This window comes from Ceratotherium simum, chromosome 12, assembly GCF_057802395.1.
Source record: "Ceratotherium simum simum isolate JZ-2026a chromosome 12, ASM5780239v1, whole genome shotgun sequence".
Lineage (NCBI taxonomy): Eukaryota > Metazoa > Chordata > Mammalia > Perissodactyla > Rhinocerotidae > Ceratotherium > Ceratotherium simum.
In genome coordinates this window covers 10,585,088-10,598,335 of record NC_141911.1, presented here as the reverse complement: position 1 = coordinate 10,598,335, position 13,248 = coordinate 10,585,088, and the positions used below count along the sequence as shown (strand labels likewise).

Genomic DNA, 13,248 nt, shown 5'->3' with positions numbered 1-13,248 from the left:
GGGCCAGGGGCTGTGGCTCCACCAGCCTGGGGCAGCGGCACAGCACTTGGTCCCGGTGCAGAGCTCTGGTGCCAGCGCCGCAGGGTCCAGGCAGGAAATGTGCGCCCAATTCCCCTCCTTCTCCTTCCCCTAGAGTCACCAAAATTCTTCAGTTTGGAATAGAGTAAGGAAAATTCCTCCAGGGGAAAGTTGTGGAGACCCGACCCTATTAATTTTATTAAAATTTTCATCCATTCATTATTTTATAACATTTCACAGTTCTTTAAAGTATACGAGGCACTTTCACAAATACTATATTAGTTATCCTGAATTATCCTCATTTTACAGGTGAAGAACCTGAGGCTGAGATCAGGTAAATGAACTACCATCACACTGCTAGTACGTTGCAGCAACTTACAAACTTACACTGGGGGTTTCTGACTTCAAGTACTGTGTTCCTGGAAACTGAGGTTCAGGGAACTTCCGAGCTCAAGAAAGAGATGGGAAGGAGGGGAGAGAGAGGAAAAGCGAGGAGGGTGGGAAAGCGGAGGAGAGAGATGGTGGGGAGGAGGGGAGGGGAGGAGAAGGAGGGAGGGAAGCCGGGAAGTAGGGAAGGACGAAACGAAAAAGAAAAAGGAAAGAAAGAACAAGTCATTTAAGAGAGAGGGGACAGCGCGTTCACACAATACACACCGGAAGAGGAAGCTCACGTCTGTGTGCGGACAGGTCCGCTGCGTGGTGCTCGGGCGGTGTCCACTGTGCCCCCGAGTCGTCACACGCAGACCCGCCGCTCCAACTCTGCTTCTCCCGTGTCGTGTCTGCGGGAACCCCCATCCCATCCCGCCACAGGTCCAAGCACCCGCAGGACCTGGTCCCGCAGCCCCTACTTCTCGCCCCTTCTTGGTTCGATTGCTTGCGGACTCGTGGCACCGAGCCTCGACCGACGAGCCTCTGGACCGAGAGCTGGCCGCGGTCCTGGGCCCAGCGCTGACCAGAGCAGGTGTCGGGGATGCCTCGGAGAGCGCTAGCCCTGGCCGTCTCGCTGAGACCCCTGAGCCCCGGGCTTTGGGGACGCTTGGGGTGTACGAGGAGCTCCGGAGGACTGAAGGTCGCAGTGACCAGAGAAGCAGCAGCGTCACAGCAACCCCGCATCCCTTAGCGCCGCCCGCAGCAGGGCACGCTCGCGTAAAGTTGCCCAGGTGAAGCAATGCACGGGTGCAAATTAATTTTAAAAACAAAAAAAGAAGGAATGGAGCGAGCAAAAGAGTCCAGGTTCCCGGGTGCAGACAGCTCACACGCTCGGGGCGGCGCCCGTGCTAGAGATGTGGCCATTAGACAACTCAGGCTCGTGCGCTCTCTCTGGACGAAATGCAAGAAATTAAACAATTGGAAACACAATCACAATACGTATCCTCTCTGCCTCCGCCCCCGCCGTTTTCTCCATTTTTGCCGTGGGTCTTTGGACTCCAACTTGCCCGCTCTGCGCTGCTCGGGGCGCGCATATTTCCTTGACCAGGTGATTGGGCGCGGCCCGGCTGCGCGTGCGCTCTGCTCCGGAACCACGCAGCGTGGGCGCCAGAGGCTGGAGGCGGGAGTGGAGACCCCCGGCGTGGGCAAGGTGGCGCTGTCCACTAGAGGCCTTTGGAGCGCCGGTGGGGTTAGAGTCGAGTTCTTTCAGGGTCCCTCATTGCCGCGCAAGTCCCCCGTGCAGAGATCGCTCTCCCCGCCCCCACCAACGAGATGCACGGCGGGGCGCGGCCCTAGCTCGCCGCGGTTCCCAGAGCATTCTGGCGTTGGGACATTTTGAGGGATTTCTGGCAGAGAGGTCCAACACAGGAAACGGCTTAGGCTTCCCGGGGTAGGGAAGTCCGCCTAGACCGCGAACACATTCTCTCCGCAACACCCCCGCCCCTCGGTTCCCGATCGCCGGCGCCAGCCAGCCCCGCTGCTCCACCTCGGGTTCCAGGATGCTCTCCCGGCCGCGGGGCACCCACTTTCCAGCCAGCGCCGCGCCGCGCCCCGCGCCCTTCGCTGCTCAGCCCCGGCCCGCAAGAGCAGCCGGTGGAGCATGCGGGCCTAGAGTGCTGCTTCTGGATCCCGGCTGGAGGGGAGAGGAAAAGTAATTCATCTGTTTTATGCAGAGAGCCCATTCTCAGATGAAAATTATCAGGGACTCTATAGGTTAAAATTGGGACTTAACGGATAAGTTGCATTTCTCCATCCACATGCCCCGCCGTGGGGCCGTCGGGGAGCGCATGTTGCACACAAGGCGCCTGTGAACCCAGTCATTGAGCGCTGGGACATTGAAATCCGGACTTAGAACTCACGGGCTTTCTATCGAGAGTTGTATCACATCAACCATCATGTACATCGAATCGTCACAACAACCCTGTGAGATCAGTCTTATCATGCATCTCATTTTAGGATTAGGAAAGGAGGCCTAGAGAGATATCTGACTTGCCCAGAGTCCCGCAATAAGTAACCCAAACGCTGAAGACAGGTCCTGACTCCAGACACCACGGTCCTCCCACGACAATGCTACCTCCGTTCAGGGTCACCTCTGCGGAGCCCTGCACAGGGGTGGCGCTCAGTAAATATTTGTGGATTGAATTCCAGGATCTAGTCAAGCCTTAGGACTGCCATGTTCTATGCAGTAGGGTGTGTCTAAGCCGTATTTAGTCACTCATTTATTCATTCACTTGTTCGGCAGTTCCTGAGCACCTACTGTGTGCTGGCGCTGAAAAGAGCCAGGGGAACAGCCCTACTCACACGAAGCAGGGTGACGCGGAAGCTGTCATCCGAGGCAGGGATTCGTCCGCGAGGGACCGCCGTGAGCTCTCAGCTCGAAGCCCTCCGAGAGTGCAGGCGAAGAACCTGCAGCCCCGTCTACCCTGGGGTGTCAGGATGAGGGGCACTCAGGAGCTCCCAGGTCGTGTCAAAGCCATAAGGGACTCGGGAGGGGAGCGCCGGAGCGACTCCACTCGGAGGAGCAGGACTGCTTGTCGGAGGAGAAAAGAGAAAATCCAATGAGAAGGGAATTCCGGGAGAGAAGAGTGAGGGGGAGGGGTGGGGGGGCACTGGAGACCCAGACACCGGAGACTAGGGTGGGGTGGAGGTAGGGGTGTAAGAAGAGAGAAATCAGATGGTGGAGTGAATAACGGAGAACAGAGAACGCAGACGCCCTCCCGAGAGTCAGATGCTGCGGGGCGTCGAGGGGCCCTCGGGTGGGCACTGCCTAGAATCCGATGCGGATCCAGCTCCAGCCCTTGCCGGCCTCTGTGGCCACCAAAGTTGGCGGGGGGCGAGGTTGTCAAAGCCCGGGCCATTTTAGAAAAACAGTAGGTGTGTCCTCTTAAGGACGTTCACAGGCTGCTCTGGGGCACTCATGGTCAACGTCTCTTGCGCCCGGCCATTCCCAGCGAAACCCGTTTGGCTTCGGTACTCCGTAGGATTCCACGCGCGGGAGGCCTTGGTGGAGTCTGGCCCTGGGAGCCCGAGGCCAGGCAGGACAGGGGGCTGGCGTCCGGTTCCCGCTCCCGGGCGAGGTGACTGCGGGCGGCGCCCGCCTCCCGGCTCTGCGGCACCTGCGCCCGGAGCGGGCGGGATGGGAGGCGGCCCCCGGGCGGCCGGGCGCGGATCCCCGGGAGGGACCCGGGAGGAGGAGGGGCGGGCCGGGGGCTGGCGCGGGGAAGCGGCCCTCCCCCAACCCCGTCCGGCAAGTCGCAGCCGGGACGCGGCGGCCCAGGACGCAGGGAGGGGGCCCGGGCCGAGACGGAGGGAGGGGCCGCGCCGCCTTCGAGAGTCATTGGAGGATGCGGCCGCCCGAAGCTGATAAATAAGGGGCGGGCCGCGGCTGGTCGCCAAGTTGGACGCCCCGACCCGTGCGAGGGCCAGGTCAGCGCCGACTCAGCGAGGCGAAGCCAGGCGACCCCGGTGCGGCCATGGCCTCGCTGCTGGGAGCTTACCCGTGGCCCGAGGGGCTCGAGTGCCCGGCCCTGGAAGCCGAGCTGTCGGATGGGCTGTCGCCGCCGGCCGCCCCCCGCCCGCCAGGGGACAAGGGCTCTGAGAGCCGTATCCGGCGGCCCATGAACGCCTTCATGGTGTGGGCCAAGGATGAGAGGAAACGTCTGGCGGTGCAGAACCCGGACCTGCACAACGCCGAGCTCAGCAAGATGCTGGGTGAGTGAGCGGGCGGGCGGGGCGCGCCCCGAGGTCGGCGGGCCGGGGCCGCGGGCAGGGGCGGGCCTGGGGCCGGCGGCTGGAGGCCACGCGGGGCGTGGGGAGGGCCTGGCGTGGGGGCCGCGCGGGCAGCGGGAGCGCTCGCTGTGCCCGCGAGGTTGGGCATCTGTGAGAACGTGTGTGCGCGGTGGCGGGATTCAGAGCCGGGACACCTGGGCGAGGCCCAAAGTGAAACCGCGCGGCCTGCCGGGGTGGCCGAGAGGCCCACTCGCGAGGGCAGGAGCCGAGTTTGGGGCCCCAGCGGCCAGGCCCGGGTCGCGGGGACGAGGACTCGTGCGCACGGACAGACCCGGACGGAAACGCCGAGGCTCGGTGGAACCGGCTTTCGCTCGGAGGAATACCGAAGCGAGAAAACCCATCATTCCCCGAACTTGACCGCTGGCACAATCACAGAGGGAGGTTGTAACTATTATTAACGAATATTCGTGAAAAGAGACCTTGCGGGAACGCATCCTGGCTTTAACTGAATTACTAAACCAACAGCAAAAAAGTCTACGCAAATTGACTCGATTCGATGCTCATTTCTCAGTCGCAGGAGTGTAGATGATTTGATTCTGATCCTCAGGGCGGCCAGTGAGGGTCTGTCCCGGAGCCCGGCTGCTTCCCGAATTCCGCTGCGCAGCCCCAGCAGAGGTGGCCGGAGTGGGGACAGGGACAAGCCGGCCGGGAGGAGCCCTGAGAGGGGATGTTAGGGCACGTCCAGGAAGCTGGAGTTCGTGTCGGGTTCTTCCCCCGCCTTGTTTGGAGCTGGGCGTCCTTCAGCTCTGCTCCGCTCCTAACCTCTTGGCTCTTCCATGCGGTTTTGTTCACTTTACCCGGTGGAAATCTTTCAGAGCGCTTGGTGTGCTCAGCGTGCTGCAGGCCTTGTGCGAAGGGACAGTGTGTGGTCGCCCGAGGCTGGCCCTGCCCTCCCCAGCCCCACCCGGCCCAGGACGGAGCCTTTTTCCTTTTTCCGTTGGAGCTCTGGGCTCCTTCCAGGTCGGAACCGTGGCGTAAGGCTGACCCGCACCTTTCTGCTGGCTCATGCCACAGGCTTGAGGGACCGCAGAGGGTCCCTCCTGCGGTCCAGGCTCTCCCTCAAAGCAGCTGGTGGAGGGCTGGTTTCAAAGAGCCTCCGACCCACCGCCCAGGCTCCTGGCTCATTGTGCCCAGGACTCATTCATGGGCCAGTGTCTTAGTGAGCCCTTTGCTCCATAAAAAATATTAAAAATTATATTTTATACTGTGTTGGCATAAGGACAAATATATTACTATATACAGTAATGAAACCTTTTTTTGACCTAAAAATTTACATTTTTTTTTAGAAACGAAATCTTTTTTGTGTGTGGGCCCTTGAAAGTTTTTTGGTGGGCCAGAGGTGCTGTGCCTATTGATCAGTGCAGCTCTGGTGGCCAGGACAGAGCAGGGCTTCTGCTGCAGGCCCAGGCCAGAGGTGGGAGGAGAACTCAGGTTGGGGATCCTTGCAGGATGGAGCTGCCTGCTCCCAGGGAAAGGGCAGGAAGAGGGACTTAGATGACAGATGCCTCCTGTGAGCTGATCTCTGTTGGCACTTTGCACTTAGGCTTCCAGAGGTTAGGGTTCATTTTGCAGGGAAGACACTCATTCCTTCCTGCTTAACCACACAGCCCCTGGCACTGTTGCTTTTTAAAATATAGACTTTCTACCCCATCAGCAGCAGGATGATCTACTCCCACCCCTGGGATCTTGCCTGGTCCTTTCGTTTCTGACCCAGGAAAAGAAAGGGCTGGAAGTGACAGTCCCAACTTTTTTGACTACAAGCTTTCCAGTCTTTAACATTAAAACTTTACCAGTAGCACTAGTATGTTTAGTGTGTTATGAACGAGAGAGAGCATAAAGACATTACACATTCAGTAGCATTTAAAATGAACGTATATTTTATTAATACTACAACATCTATGTACACTTAGAAACTAGAGTCATGTGTTACATTCAGTCTGCAGACAGGGTGTAGGCTGTGTCTGGATCGTGGGCTTCTTGCAACAATTTTGTAGCCTCAGTCACAGGCTGGGAACTGCTGACCAACCCCATATCCCGAGTTCCTAACGCTTTTCAAGTTGCCCTCTTAAGTGACAGCTAACTCTATCAATTGATGACTCTGTCAGCTATAGTTACAAACTCTCATTTCAGTGGTAGAGCGCCTTTAATAATCGCCCTCCTCCAGCCCCCTTGAGGGTCCCACATGCAGAGCCCGGGCACCGAGGGAGTCTGGGCACATCGCTCTGTACTCAGCCCTGTGTGGAGTGCTCTGGGTGGATGTGGCCCCTTTCCTTACAGTGCTCCGGGCGAGACTAGTCCGTCTCAAACTTCAGGATATGTTAGCGTCATGGGGGAACTTGTCAAAGTGGTAGAATCCCAAGTTCACCCTAGAAGGTGACAATGTAAGGGGCTCAGAAGCGACATTCAGAAAACCTGCAGTCAGGGTGATGTGCTGCGTACTTTCAGAGATGAAAGAGAGACGCCAGAGCAATTTACCAAACAACACACAAGTGAGTAAGGACGAATAGAAAATACAAGTGACACCAGCATGTTAGCACCAGTAGGTACCAGTGTGGGATGCTTCTTACAGAAAGAGTTTTGAGTTGGGTATTAGTGCAGTATATTTTATAGTGAGGAAAATAGAGAGACCCAGGGAAGGTAAGGAATTTGCTTCTGTAGGGAGGAGTCAGTGGCTGAGCAGGTGCCCCTGCCACAATCAGAAGGTTCTATATAGATGGCTGGAAGCCGTAGCGCGTGTGTGTGTGTGTGCACGTGCATGCATGTGCACGCCTGTGCATGATACATACGTGCATATTGCAGGCAGATGCTAGTATTCTGGCCACTGTCAGATCTTAGTACAGCCGGGTCCTATTTGGCTTTCAGATATAAGGGACTATTGTCTGTTACCCTGAGTGAGATCCTGTAACTTCCGTACATCTGTGAAACTATTGACTGAGCCCAAGTTCCCTCACAAGAAGGCCTGTGAGATTTAGGCCATAAATAAATATTATAGTATCACTTCCTGATAGGCAGCAATAATCAATGATAATCAACAAAGGCAGAGAGGTTTCATTAAAATGCACGGATGATTAGAACTGGCCCTCCAATGGTAAAAAGAGCCTGAATCAATGTTGTCGTTGTTCCATACTTTTTGCTGTGGCTGACTTGGTGTCAGGTGGGGCTTTTGCTGTGGATCCCGCAGTGTTTCTATATTCATGTTATCTGGTGGCTGACGTTGTGTCAGGTGGGGCTTTTGCTCTGGATCCGGCAGTGTTTCTATATTCATGTTATCTGGTGGCTGACGTTGTGTCAGGTGGGGCTTTTGCTGTGGATCCCGCAGTGTTTCTATATTCATGTTATCTGGTGGCGTTTATATGAGAGGCAATGTGACTGTGCGTATAGTTGGCATGAAGTGGTTTTGCGGGATGCGAGTGGGAGAGGTTGGTTTGGCCTCATTGTGCGGGCAGGATCTGGGCTGGGAAGAGGGTGCCAGGAGTGCGGTGTTGTGTCCTTTGTGGAGAGGGGGACGCAGCGGGTGGGATGGGGGAGGGAGGCGGACGGCGTGTGCGTGTGCGTGTGCGTGTGCGATGCTTGGAGGCAGGTCCGACAGGTGCACGGCCGCCCCAAGCAGCGCTGATGCTGAACGCGGCCTTCTCTGACTTGTGCGAGCAGGAAAGTCGTGGAAGGCGCTGACGCTGTCCCAGAAGAGGCCCTACGTGGACGAGGCGGAGCGGCTGCGCCTGCAGCACATGCAGGACTACCCCAACTACAAGTACCGCCCTCGCAGGAAGAAGCAGGCCAAGCGCCTCTGCAAGCGCGTGGACCCCGGCTTCCTTCTGAGCTCCCTCTCCCGAGACCAGAATGCCCTGCCCGAGAAGCGGGGCGCCGGCCGGGGGGTGCTGGGGGAGAAGGAGGACAGGGGTGAGTACTCCCCCAGCTCCGCCCTACCCGGCCTGCGTGGCTGCTACCACGAAGGGCCGGCAGGCAGCGGCGGCGGCGGCACCCCGGGCAGTGCGGACACCTACCCATACGGGCTGCCCACGCCCCCGGAAATGTCGCCCCTGGACGTGCTGGAGCCGGAGCAGACCTTCTTCTCCTCCCCCTGCCAGGAGGAGCATGCGCACTCCCGCCGCATCCCCCACCTGTCCGGGCCCCCTTACTCGCCGGAGTACGCCCCCAGCCCTCTCCACTGCGGCCACCCCCTGGGCTCCCTGGCCCTCAGCCAGTCCCCGGGCGTCTCTATGATGTCCACTGTACCCGGCTGTCCTCCGTCTCCTGCCTATTACTCCCCTGCCACCTACCACCCTCTCCACTCCAACCTCCATGCCCACCTGGGCCAGCTCTCCCCCCCTCCCGAGCACCCCGGCTTTGATGCCCTGGATCAGCTGAGCCAGGTGGAACTCCTGGGGGACATGGATCGCAATGAGTTCGACCAGTATTTGAACACTTCTGGCCACCCAGACTCTGCTGCAGGGGCCGTGGCCCTCAGTGGGCATGCCCCGGTCTCCCAGGTGACACCAACGGGCCCCACAGAGACCAGCCTCATCTCCGTGCTGGCTGATGCCACAGCCACGTACTACAACAGCTACAGCGTGTCATAGAGCGGAGGCAGCCAGTCCAGTCCTGCCTTGCCGTCCCCTCCTTCCTGCGCACTGAGCACGGCGGAGGGCAGGGCTACCAGATTTCCTGCGATGCCCCAGGGTGGGCAGGTCAGAACTGCCGGCCGGGCGGAATGGGGTTCTGCCGATCCGAATGCCCCTCCGCCCCCTTCCCGGAGTGGGGCTCTGCTGATCCCAGTGCCCCTCCGCCACCTCCCGGAGTGGGGCTCTGCTGATCCCAGTGCCCCTCCGCCACCTTCCGGAGTGGGGCTCTGCTGATCCCAGTGCCCCTCCGCCACCTTCCGGAGTGGGGCTCTGCTGATCCCAGTGCCCCTCCGCCACCCTCCCGGTCCGCAGCCTGCGTTTTGAGTATATTCCTTCAAATGAGTTTTCATTGGCTACACCCTGGGAAGAGGGCGAGGTAGTTGCTGAAAGATGCTGTTTCCCGGTAGATTTTCACTGACCGCTCCCCATGTCCCCAACACGGAAACAAATGCGTGAAAAGCCCAGCGGCGTTCGCACCTTTCCTGCTCCGGACACGGCCGCTCGGGCAGGGTCCTCATTCGGGTCCTTCAGGTGAGGAGAGCCCTGGGCCGGTTTACAGGGACCCGGGATCCAGTCCCAGCTCCGCCTCAGGCGGCTGGTGAAGCCCCGGCGCTCCTTTACTCCCTTTGCAGCCCGTCCCCCTATCTGTAAAGTGAGGGACAGACCTGACACCTGAGGTCTCTTCTGCTCCAGGTTTTCTGATTTAGGATTCTCTCAAAGCTAACTAAAAGGAAACCAAGGTTTGACTCATTAGTAAGCTCATTAATGAGCAACCTGGTGATAAATCCGTGTGCACAGCCCAAGGATGTGAGGCTTTCTGCCCTTGCACTGCCTTCCAAAATGATCCCAGTCTTCCAAAAGGACTCTTTTCCAATTTGAGAAAAAACACTCATCTTGATTTGGGAAATTAACCATTAGGGTTGACTGCATCACCAAAAATGAGATTGAATTCAAGCTGTTTTTTTAAAAATACATTTTTTAGGTAAGTTATTTTTTATTACACACACGTTTCAAGAGAATATACACAGCCTGAATATATACAGTCAGTGTGTGTGTGACACACAACACACACACCTTCATGCACACCCTAAATCAGATACTCTTGTTGACGTTGGCAACCTCTTGTCAACTCTCTGGTCCTAATGACCCCAAGAGCAGGGAACCTAAAAAGAATTTCAACAAAGCAGCATCACTTTCCTCTACTCTGGATGTGTTGATTTCTTGAGCAAGATTTCAGCACACCCTCTCTCCTGCAGAGGCCGAAGGAGCTTCCTTCCCGCGGTCTCCATCTCCCTTTCTCCCTTTCCTGGGGTTTCTTTTTCTCTTCTTCCTTTCTCTGCCTCCACTTCTGAATCAGCCACTAATTCAAAGATCCCCTGACTTCACCATACCAAGCGGGATTCCTCTGACTGAGATGGGAATTTGTCCTCATCAGCCAGCTGGTTCTTCAGGTAACATCTTCACCAGCACCTCAAAACAGCTTCCCCTTCCTTATATTTGCTTCCCAAAGAACAGAAACACACTGTGATTCAGAGAATGTTTCTGAGCCCTGACTCCACCCCAAACACACTTCCGTCCTTCTCCCAAATCTCCTTTGAAGGAACATACTGGGCAGTGAGCTGAAAGACGGTTGTTTGTCTTTTCCTTCCAGCGTATTATTGCCTGTATGAACTATGTAAGTGTTTTATATATTCTCCCATTATTTTCACCTTATATTTTGTATTGTTGAAAGACCCTTTTTTTTTCCTTCCAAGGAGTATTCTTGTAAAATCACTTATAAGATATAATTAATCTTTATGCTGTTACTGTATATGCCATTTGGTAATAAATAGTAAGTCACTGACAATATGATTGACTGGTGCATCCAGAATGTGTATTAATAATCTTGTAAAACATTACCACAGACATTAAGCTAAACTGTTCCATTTTTTGTTAAGAACTACATATGCTTTGGGATGGTTGTAGATATTGATTTGTCTAAAATATTTAATTTAAATAAATGTTTTGTACCGTGACCATTTTATCATTTGAGACATAGTTTTGCAAAAAGAAAAAGTTTTCAAGGGAAGGGAGGGATAGATATTATGCCCAGTGCTACTTATACTATTGGTCAAAATGTTTTCTACATCAACTTTTTTATTTTAAAAAATTGTTATCTTGTAGCGATGATTTATTTTATTTTATGAGTTATGGTAAAGAGAGAAAGCCTAATTTTGCACATTGGAAACAGCGTTGTATTAATATTGAAAGAAAAGACCAATTCTTAGCCTACCTGCAGAATAATTTTCTCCTTGGGATGATTTCATGTTTGTAAAATAGAACAAGGTGATTATCAGGCTGTCTCAAGACAGGAAGTAAGTTCTGCCCAATTATTTGCTTTCTTAAGGTACCACATTTTTTTCTTCTTTTTGAAATAATCTTGAAAAATAACTAGGTTGCCTTCTTTCCTATGCATTCATGGATGTGGTGTAACAAGACATTGTGGGCTCTCAAAACTTGACGGAATGTTGTGGAGAAGGCAGGGGAGCACACAGGTCAGTAATTAAAGGATGTAATGTCTTGTGAGGTTTAGGATTAAAATCCCAGCCAAAAAGTGTCTGGAAAAAACTGACGATTACTCAGTCCCTTTGCAGGTCACCATGTGGGGAAGCAGTTGTAACTTGTTCAAGTCAAGGGTAGCCTGTGTTCTCCCAGGCCCTCTGGGCCAAGGAGTGGGTCTTGGGAGGGCCCAGATGGGCATATGTTCATCCTTCAATTTGGATCATAATCTATAGTCATTACTTTAATAGCACTTTATAGGTGTGGGGAGTTTTACAGCAATTTTTATGGGCTGTTTCTCATCCACAGCCCCAGGTAGGGCCCCATCATCCATCCACCCCATTGTGCAGCCAGGGACACTGAGGCCCAGGGTGGGAGGTGGTGCAGTGTGACTCAGCCTGCTCAGCTGGTGGAGGCTGGGGTTTCAGCACTTTGTGAGATACATTTGTTGGCAGCATCGGCTGAATAGTCTCACAGCTAGAGGCTTGGTGCCTTTTTAGTGCTTCACCATGGCATGGAATTACATGTGGTCCAGTTCGTACCTATTACAGCCCAGGGAAAGAAAGAGCCAGCAAGGAGGAAATTATGGGGCCAGAGTAAGACGAACCGGCTTCATTGCCGCCTAGGCCCACCACTGTGTGCTGTGGCCAGCTGACAGTGGCAGTCTGCAGGGTCATCAGCTGGCTGGAGGACTTGTCCAGCAGTGTCTGCCCAGCACACCGGCCCTCGACACTGCCAAATGGGCGTATTTCATTCCAGGACATAGGGTGGGGGTGGGGGCGTTGTCCCTGCCTCTGGGAGGGCAGGAAACAGGCAGGCGACAGGGCTGCTCTTTCACTTTTGTCGGCTGTGACTGAAACAGTCATGCCCAGAAGCCAGCGGTATTTTAGAGTTTTAGCTGCATATTCTGGCAGTCACCCAACTGCCCCCCGTGACAAGAACACTTTTTGCTTTGGCTGATGAGAATTGATGGGTATGCACAGTTATAAGTTATTTTTCTAAAACTTAGATGTTACCATTTCATTCTTTTACTTAAGATCCTTCAGTGCCTGCTCGTCGCCCGCAGTGCACGGGGTGAGCACAGAGGTGGGTTCACGTGAAGCCAACAAGATCCATGCCTCTGGACCCCTCAGTTACACAGGGTCCTGGGAGGGGCCCTGGTAGTGTATTCACATGGCAGCCTCCCCACAACTGGACAAGCTTCAGGACCCACAACACCATGTGAGTGCCCCTATGGCCGACCTTCTTCTTTCCAGAAGCCTCCCATAGCAACCCTCCCACGCCCCAACCGGGGGACCCTCATTCCCATCACTTGTCTAATGACATCCCATTGACTATCCAAATCCAGCTCAGATGTCCCCAACTCTGCCTGACAGAGGGCCCGGTCATCTCTTCCCCGAGCTCCCACAGGACATGAGCAGATTTTAGTTATAGCCCTTATCACCTGGCAGTGGAATCTTCCCCCCACATGCATCTTCCCCAGCAGGGCAGACATATAGTAGCTGCTCAACTAATAAATGAATGAGTAAATGAATAAAGTGAACTTCCGAGATGTCCTGGAGGTATTCTAGTTAACCTTGTTGATAAAGACCTGAAACCATCTGAGTCCCTAATTTTCCCACCATCTCTCTGGAAACCAAGACCCTGGAGCCGTTGTGTGTGTGGTTCTCCGGGCTCTGAGGCTGGATGTGATCCAGCCGTGGCTATCCATCTTCCCCTGCTAGAGTGTAGCCTGGAGTAAACAGGTCAGGCGATGGACGCAAGGGCATGGGAGGAGAATCTCCTCTCTTATCACATCTTAGAGCAGCACAATGAGCTAAGGACAGATGATTTGTAACATTTGTAACTGCCT

The 13,248-nt window shown here is 54.8% G+C and overlaps 1 protein-coding gene across 1 annotated transcript; it reads left to right on the top strand.

Annotated features, from left to right (window-relative positions):
* The first annotated feature begins 3,870 nt into the window (after nucleotides 1-3,870).
* Nucleotides 3,871-10,866, top strand: SOX7 (SRY-box transcription factor 7). Its single transcript, XM_087437228.1, has 2 exons — nucleotides 3,871-4,158; nucleotides 7,888-10,866. The coding sequence occupies exons 1-2, from the start codon at nucleotides 3,921-3,923 to the stop codon at nucleotides 8,814-8,816; spliced, it is 1,167 nt and encodes a 388-aa protein (XP_087293354.1). The 5' UTR covers nucleotides 3,871-3,920; the 3' UTR covers nucleotides 8,817-10,866.
* The last annotated feature ends 2,382 nt before the right edge of the window (nucleotides 10,867-13,248 follow it).